The sequence below is a fragment of the Aegilops tauschii genome, chromosome 3 (genome assembly GCF_002575655.3).
Source record: "Aegilops tauschii subsp. strangulata cultivar AL8/78 chromosome 3, Aet v6.0, whole genome shotgun sequence".
In the NCBI taxonomy this organism is placed as follows: domain Eukaryota; kingdom Viridiplantae; phylum Streptophyta; class Magnoliopsida; order Poales; family Poaceae; genus Aegilops; species Aegilops tauschii.
Genome location: NC_053037.3, coordinates 29,697,864 through 29,706,452, shown reverse-complemented (window position 1 = coordinate 29,706,452; position 8,589 = coordinate 29,697,864). Strand labels below are relative to the sequence as shown.

At 49.1% G+C, this 8,589-nt stretch overlaps 2 protein-coding genes across 2 annotated transcripts; both read right to left on the bottom strand.

The window, feature by feature from the left end:
• Positions 1-293: 293 nt before the first annotated feature.
• On the bottom strand, positions 294-8,589 carry LOC109786844 (uncharacterized). The gene is made up of 10 exons (XM_073509941.1): positions 8,040-8,589; positions 7,447-7,538; positions 2,518-3,050; positions 2,235-2,436; positions 1,929-2,132; positions 1,672-1,845; positions 1,239-1,589; positions 1,056-1,151; positions 846-971; positions 294-750 (listed from the first exon to the last, which is right to left on the bottom strand). Exons 5-8 carry the CDS (start codon positions 1,986-1,988, stop codon positions 1,095-1,097), a joined length of 642 nt encoding a protein of 213 aa, XP_073366042.1. The 5' UTR covers positions 1,989-2,132; positions 2,235-2,436; positions 2,518-3,050; positions 7,447-7,538; positions 8,040-8,589; the 3' UTR covers positions 294-750; positions 846-971; positions 1,056-1,094.
• Positions 4,821-6,917, bottom strand: LOC141042657 (uncharacterized). Its single transcript, XM_073511519.1, has one exon. The coding sequence runs from the start codon at positions 6,915-6,917 to the stop codon at positions 4,821-4,823; it is 2,097 nt and encodes a 698-aa protein (XP_073367620.1).

Genomic DNA, 8,589 nt, shown 5'->3' with positions numbered 1-8,589 from the left:
TCAGCGTAGTCTTGTCAGATCGTCGGCGTAGTATAGCCGTCGGCATAGGGGCCTATGCCGACGGCCGGGCGTCAGCCGTTAGCATAGTTTAGCCGTCGGCAGTGTTTTTCGCCTGACAGCAACGGACGGCGCCGTCAAAAGAGCTAACGATTCACGGGAAGCCACGTGGCAGAGGGGCGCCGTGAAAATTTATGCAGACGGCTTTGCCGTAGCCCTGCCACGTGGCGCGCCTTGGGAAGTCCTGGGCTCATCTATGCCGACGGCTTTGCCGTAGGCATAGTTTTCCCCCCCTGTTTTCTCTTTTTCAATTCATTTGACAGCATTTCAAAGCAGAATAATATGACAGTTCATCATCTAAACATACTCAAGTTCATCATCATCATCTAAACATAGTCAAGTTCATCATCTAAAGATCATCACCGGCGAAAGTTCATGAACATAAAAGTAGTGCAAGACATGGAACATCATAAAAGTAGGAACATGAAAGGTATGGCACGACGGCCACATGCACGGGTGTCATCATCGACATCAAGCAAGACCACCACCGCCAGGACCACCTCGGCCAAAACCACCACCGCGAAGACCACCTCCGCCAAAACCACCACCGCCAAAACCACCACCACCAAGACCACCTCCGCCAAAACCACCACCGCCCAGACCACCTCCGCCAAAACCGCCACCGCGACCACCATCACTCAGTCAGATCGGAGTGACTGGGGTCGACGGAGCAGGAGTCGAGCCACCGGTCCCCTACATGTTTGAGAGAAGATTCTAACGGTAAATATGATATGATAGTGTTGAATGAACGCGAACTAGTTTGTCGGTAGTTACGCAAATGTACTAACCGGACTATCACTGCCTAGTGCCACCCATTCATTGAATGTGGGCATGTGTGGGGGTTCTCCCGCAGGTGGTGGTGGGGGTCCCATTTGTGGTGGATCCGTGCGGTTACTCCAAGACGCCAACATAGCCTAGATGTTAGTTAAACAAGCAAACTAGAAGGTCAGAAGGAATGAAAGTGCAAAATAGCTTGGTTTTAAGAGGGCAAAACTAACCGTCATCATCTGACGGTTGTAATCATCGTTTGCCTTCACTCATTGCAAGTACTCTCGCACCTCGAGATTCCTATGCTCGGCAAAGGCCTTATATGCCTACATAATTTAGGTTGTTTCTAAGTGAGCAATGCTGAAAATAAACTGAGAATGCTAGAGAGAAAAAGATAAAGGGGAAGTACATACAACATGCTGGCGAGCTAAGGGAGTCTGTGAACGCCCCGTACTCTCTAACTGGCTCGGGTTGGTAGCCCGAAGCCATGTGTACGAGATCGAAGGAGTGATCAAGCCATCGAAACACGGATACCGGCCATGTGACTTCCCCTGGATGGCCACCACCGCCGTGTCGTCGATCTGAGACTGGGCGACCTCAGGAACAGGAACATCCGGATGCAACTTCTGATAGTTCTGAGTGTAAGACTCCAGGTGCTCCTCGGTCTTGCCGTAGTACTGGCTCTCGCCGTCCTTGGGATCACTCCGCTCGCGGGCCAGCTTCCACGACTCAATGTCTGAGAGCGGCCTCTTCAACTTTTCCTCCTGCAACGTCAAACAGAAGTTAGCCATACATAAGAACATGACGGTAAAGAAGAACAAAAATGCATCATGCATATAGATATACCTTCATGGCCTTGAAGCCCAAGTGGTTCCTGTTTCCTTGGCCGTGTGTCCCGTCTTTTCCATGGTTAGCCCGAGCCTTGATGCTCTTGGCAGCAAACTCTGCATCGTCGCCATGCCACGTATCCACCAAACTCGCCCATCCGTCGTGCCTTCCATAGCACCAACGAGGAACAACCTATGCAAATTTTGGAAGCATGACATGTGAGCACGAAACATATAGTTGACTGCTTGAAACAATGAAAAGTTAGTAATAGTTACCATCATGAACTGCTCCCTGTACAAGGTAAGTCGTTGCTTCTGCGCTTGAGTTTTGGTCATCTTTTGGTGCAGGTAGTAGTGGTAGTACTACGAGACGGTAACCTAGCGCACCTCGTACTGCAACTGACAAGCTTTCTTCTTCGCAGCCGCAAGCAAGACCACGTCGGCTCTGGCCTTGTGCTCGTCAAGAACTCTATAGAGTTGCTGCAATCATGCATAAACCAGAAGAAAACAAGGCATGAGTTGAGTGATTCAATGATAAACTATTAACGAAACTGAAGACAAGTGATTTAGAAGAGAACTTACCCAAAATTTGGTGATCACGGCCTTAGCGGCCGTCCCGTACTCCGCGTTGCTGCAAGCCTCGTAGTGGGCCCAGCTCGTGGCCAAAACCCGCAGCTACGGGTCCCTGTCTGGCCGCGGGCAGAATAGGCCAGGCCAAAACTCCTTCAACAGGACAGTGATAAGGCCGTTCGGTTTACGGCCCTTTCCGCGAAGGATCCAGTTACTGCAAAAGAATCAAAGGATTGCCATGTGTACAATAAGAAAATGTTGTCATGTGTTGAAAATATGATTGAGAGGCACTTACTTTGTCCCCGCTGGTTCAATGAGCCACTTGTGCGCCTCGATAGAAGGTGGTGTAGGTAGTCCGGCATTACCACGCAGCCACCCCTACGGAGCGCCCGGTGGCAAGTCACCCCACAACTCGGGGTCAACCTCCCCTCCACCACCCTCCTCGCCCTCCTCCTCACCCTCCTCCTCGGCCTCCTCCTCCTCGCCATCCTCCTCCTCACCCTCCTCCTCCTCGCCATGAGGAACATACTCCTCCTCCCCAGACTCAGAAGGTGCCTCTGTATAGGAGGGCATCGAAGAAGACCCTCCTATTTCGGACACGGCCCGGACTTTTTTGCCCCGGCTGCCTCTCCCCCACCTCCCCCTCCTCTAGGGGCTCTCCCCCACCCCCTCCTCCTCTAGGGTCTCCTCCCCCGACCCCTCCACCTCCCTGTGAGGTGTCATCCTCGCGTAGTCGGGCGGGAACCTTGTGGGCTCGTCCACTCCGAGTAAGTCCTTCGAATTTACTGAGGAAACTGGCGCCGCTGGACTTGCCCATGATTAGCAAACCTACATTGAGAAGAGAATAAACAATTAGTAAGGATATCAAATAAACAAGCATACAGGAAAAACATTAATAACAGAAGAGCACATTAAGCATACTATTGTAATGATCATTAAAAGAACTTACATTTTCTAGAACCCATATGAATCATCACTATTGTAATCTATTTGTCGACCGGTTTCATCATCACTATCACGCATATCTTCTTCGTTGTCTGAAGGAGGTGGAGGCTCTTCCTCATCGTCAGCGTCTTCATTTAACTTTTCAAGCATAATTATGTCTCTTTGATTCACAACTGCCTCACCATCAATCCGTGCGTCGTCGTCGTTTGGGTCCAGGTCAACATAACCCAAGTCATCATCCTCGTTGTCTCAGACCACGTCATCATGTTCCTCTTGAAAGAACACTCCGTCGTATGTCATGGGGCTTATGTTGTAGTAATCATCATCGTTCGGGTCCGGTAGCTTACCATGTGGCAACACCTTGAACACAACTTCCCAACCCTTTAGGTACTCTTTCTGGCATGGGTAAGGCAGATAATATACTTGTGTGGCCTGGGTAGCGGCGATAAAGAGATCAGCTCCGGCATAGACGGTTGATGGTTTAACTTCAACTAAACCAACAGAAGGCGTATGTCTCAGACCCTTTTTGGGGTCGAACCATCGGCATTTGAACACAATGAGACTTAAGGGTTCGCGGCCATGTTTGAATGTAAGCTCGTATATTTTTCCTACCCTTCCGTAGTAATCTACTTTATTGCATCCTTCAGTGAAGACTCCGGTATTTATGGTTTTGGGATCAGGCCGACTTTTCTGGTGCTCCACTGTATGGAAGCGATACCCATTCACATCATACTTTTGGCATGTCATGACGGCAGGGTCAAAACCCATGGAAACCCATCTCAATTCTTCATCCATTGATTCGTTCGGATCATTTCCCTACAAGTTTAATTGAAATTATAGGGTGCATGAGTTTAATTGAAATTATAGGGTGCATGAGTTTAATTGCAATAGGTAATAGGGAAGTGTGCAAAATTACTTTCTCCATGAACCACGCAACGAAAATTTTCCTTCCATCAGCACCCTTTCGGAGAAGAGCAAGTGCCTCCGCTTCAGTAGGACGCAGCATTCCCGTCCACTCTTCATCAACGAATCGACTACAATAAGAAAAGCGGTATAAGAACTAGGCAAAGTGAACATAACGAATTGACTAAAAGAATGGTGCAAAGGTATTACCTCATCCACTCATCCTGAAATTCCTTGATGTTGTGCAAGATATAGAACATGACGTCCTCCCAGTCATCTCGTGTAATGAGATAAGGTGTCGAGCATCCAGCCCTGCCACCTTGCCCGATGAATAGAGGCAACTTGGGTTTATACTTGGGTTCTTCGGTATTGTATCGAGACACCTTATTGTGCAACGTGGGAACATGGTCCGGATAGTAGGCTGTCCTGAGGTCTGCCACCTCCTCTAGGACAACTGCCTCAGCTATGGAAAGCTTCAATCTTAGCTTTGTTTCCACATTTCTGTCTCAGATGCTTGTTCTGTCTCTCAGGGCCGTACTGCCAATGATTCTGCACAAGGCCCCCTAACAATACCTCGTTCGCGAGGTGCAAAATGAGATGTGTCATTGGAGTAAAGAAGCCTGACGGGAAGATCTTCTCTAACTTGCATATCAACTCCCGCGCCTTCTTATGCATTTCTTTTATCTTCTCAGGACATACTTCTTTAGCACAAAGCGTGCGGAAGAAATGGCTTAACTCCGCAAGCACACGCTAGACACGCTCGGGAAGATAGCCCCGAACCATCACCGGCATAATCCGCTCAATCCATACATGATAGTCATGACTCTTGAGCCCGGTCACTCTGCTCGTTGAAAGATTGACCCCCTTACTTATATTCGACGCATAACCATCAGTGAACTTCACGACGTGTTTGAGCCACTTGAATGCCTCCATTTTATGATCCTTTTTAAGTACGAAGTCAACATCTGGCTTGAACCAAGATTTTCGACTGCCTGTGGGAGGCTGCATGTGTAGACGTGGTCTATCACAAATATTATGTTGATCGACTCTAGCATTAACATTATCCTTTGTCTTATCAAGAATGTTGAGGATCGTGCGAAAAAGGGACTCTGCAGCATTCTTTTCGGTGTGCATCACGTCGATGTTGTATGGAAGTTTGAGGTCCTTAAAATAGGGAAGCTGCGTGAAGGGGGTAATGTGAGTCCAATTGTGCGTCTCACCATATCTTTCAAAACATTTTTTCCCTTTACCTTTTCCTTTGCCCTCGCCCTCGCCCTCATCTTCGCCTTTGCCTTTGCCTTTGCCTTTCCCTTCACCGGCAGGATTAAGAGCTTTCAGCTGAGCAAGCACATCCGCACCAGAAAACGTTGGAATCTCGTTTACTTCATGGACAACTTTGCCTTTTGTGAAGTTCTTCTTGTCTTCCCTATCAGGATGGTTTGGAGGGAGGAACTGTCGATGCAGATCAAAGGCAACATACTTGCCACCCTTCTTCAGCCAAATGAAAATCAAGGCCTGCATGCACACTGGGCAAGGCATCTTTCCACTTGTACACCATCCGCAGAACAGGGCATAGTCGAGAAAGTCATGCATGCAATACTGTAGCCAAACTTTCATCAAGAAATTTTTCTGCAGATGTCGGTCGTATGTCAACTTCGGGAAGTACCAAGAATGGTGCAAATCATCCACCAACGGCTGCATAAACACACTCAAATTCTTCCCCGGATATTCAGGCCCCAGAATTATAAGCGACAGGAACATGGTCTTGCGTTGCATTATGGCGCGGGGAGGATGATTGAGCGGAATAACAAATACGGGCCAGCAGCTGTATGGATTAGACGACATACCATATGGATTGAACCCATCACCTGTTATAGTAATTCTGACATTCCCAGCCTCGACTGCTTCCTCTGGGTACTCTATATCGAATGACTTCCATGCTTCACCTTCTGATGGATGTACAATTTTTTTTGGATTGTACCTTTTCCCTTCCTTGTGCCACTTCATCATTTTGGAAGAATCCTCGGTGATGAAAAGGCGCTGCAGTATTTTTATAAAATCAAGATACCGAAGAACCTTCACAGGGATTTTTAGCTGCCGCTTCTGACCATGCTCATCGACCACCTCAATATACCGAGAGGAACCGCACTTCCTACAGTAGTTGTCATCCGCATACTCATGCCTAAACAAAAGGCAATTCTTTGGACAAACATGTATTTTCTCATAGTCCAGGGAGAGCGCCTTCATGATTTTCTTCGTAGCATACATGGTTTTCGGCAGTTCATGGCCCTCAGGCAGGCTGTTAGCCCATACTCCCAGAAATGCTTCGAAGCAACCTCGGCTACAGTCGTACTCAGCCTTGACTGCCATTAGTTGCGAGATGGCATCCAGCACAGACAGCTTGGCACCCTCATAGAGAGGTTTCTTTGATGAGGCCAAGATATCCAGGAAGGCCTTTGCGGTTTCCTCTGGCTCCTCCGGTTCATTCGCTGAATTTGACGGAGGTGTCGGCTGTGCAGCAAAGACATCATCTAGCATGTCTCTAACCCCATCGTCCTCATAACCAGCGATGCGTTGTCGTATCACCTCCTCTCTACCACGGTCCCGCTGGGCAAAGTTTATTGGCATATTAAAGTTGGGCATAAATCCATGCGTGCGAAGGTGCTTAGTCATCTCACTCTTATCTCTGCGGATACGTCTCTTACATTTGGCACACGGGCATTCTGGCACCATCCTCATTGGACTACGGAATATCTCTTTCAAAAACACATCAGTTTTCTCGACCCACTCTGTTGTTACTTGATTCCGACGGAAAAACCCACTATACATCCACTGATTATCTGCCATCTCTACTTTATTGGAAGCCACACAACAAAATTAAGGATTCATTTAAATTACTCACATCAATATTTTATTTTTTAGAGTGTTGACGAGAAATGACATTTAATCCACCTACATCTCTAATAGGTAAAGATGGGTCCTAATCCCACCCGAGAATGTGTAAATTGAGTACGTTGTCCATGCTCTACCCCACTCCGAGACAAAATTTCGGCAACACCTCCCCGCTGTTCTCCACATACACGTCTCGGCAAAATGCCGAGAGAATGTGCATCCGGAGAACAACAGGGAGGCACCGCCGAAATCCTGTCTCGGAACGGGGTAGAGCATGAACAACGTACCAAATCTACACATCCTCGGGCTGTCCGTGGAAAGCGCTGGACAATCCGAAAGAGCTGCGGTGATAAATATGCAGTTGAATGCATATTTATCGATGCAACCCTTTCGGACGGGAGACCTAGGTTATGTGACTTGATGTGAAAATTTAATCTAGTGACATGGAAAAAAAAGTGGACGAGGTCATGGAATTGTTGCTCACCCTCCGATGTAGTCGATCAAAGGAGAGGGACGATCGTGGACCAACACCTCCAACGTCGACGATCACTCCACGAAGATGGAACACCACAAATCCTGTTAATTACACCGAGTAAAAAAAATTAGGTCATCACCTCACATTAAGCATTGACACTTTAAACTATAAAGAAAAATCATATTTTGTCAACTATCAAATTTGGAAGCACTTATCATATCGCAATTTAGGACATCACCTCACATTAAGCATTGACACATCAATGTTTTTAGCAAGATCATCATGATGAAATAACCACTTATCATATCCCAAATTTGAACCACATCTCACATAGCTACTTAACAACATCACAAACTGAAAATAAAATCTTCATTGACAATTTTATAAACTAAGTGACTCAAGTTGCTTTTTTAACTATGATAATTCATTTTGCCGAGATTCATCCATCTAGCAACATAACCGTAGCAAAATAATTCATTTTGCCGAGATTCCTCCATCCATCTAGCAACCTAACAACATCCAACATCCATCCATGCATCCATTCGTACATCCAACAGTAGCTAAATAATGCAAAAAAATGAAAAAAAGGAGTGTTAGCTCACCGGACAGAGAGGCGTCGCGGTGGTGGAGTTGGAGGCAGGGGCCGGCGGTGGAGGTGACGGGAGGCCGGGCCGGGGCTGGGCCGGCCAGAGAAGCCCGGCCAACACCGCAGGGGCGGGCCGGTGAGAGCCGCGGCCAGCCGTGCTTGGGACCGCCGCCGGCGCCGCACAGGGTCGAGGAGGAGGCGGTGTGGTTGGGGCGGCGGTGGGGTAGGGATGAGGTGCGGCCGGCGGGGCGGCCGGCGGGGCGGTCGGGGCGTGGGGTTGGAGAGGGCGGGCCGGGACGGGGTCGAGGCGGCGGGGGGATGCAGAGGCAGGGCGGGGCTGGGCCGGGGTGGAGGCGAGGCGGCGCGGGGTTCGGCGGCGGCGGCGGCGGGGCTGGGCCGGGATGGATGCGGCGGCGGTGGCGCGGGTGTGGAGGAGGCGGCGGCATGGGCGGGTGGAGGCGCGCGGCGGCGGCGATGCGGGTTGGGAGGCGCGGGGGGTCGGGGAGAGACGAGGAGAACGAGTGGACGGGGCGCCCCGGGGGATGGATAAGGTGATATATGCCGAC

Coding starts and splice junctions, on each gene's coding strand:
- LOC109786844 (XM_073509941.1), bottom strand. CDS start 1,988: ATGACCAAAACTCAAGCGCAGAAGCAACGACTTACCTTGTACAGGGAG. Junction 1,846..1,928: donor ACAGGGAGCAGTTCATGATG/GTAACTATTACT, acceptor AAATTTGCATAG/GTTGTTCCTCGTTGGTGCTA. Junction 1,590..1,671: donor TGGGCTTCAAGGCCATGAAG/GTATATCTATAT, acceptor TTGACGTTGCAG/GAGGAAAAGTTGAAGAGGCC.
- LOC141042657 (XM_073511519.1), bottom strand. CDS start 6,917: ATGGCAGATAATCAGTGGATGTATAGTGGGTTTTTCCGTCGGAATCAA.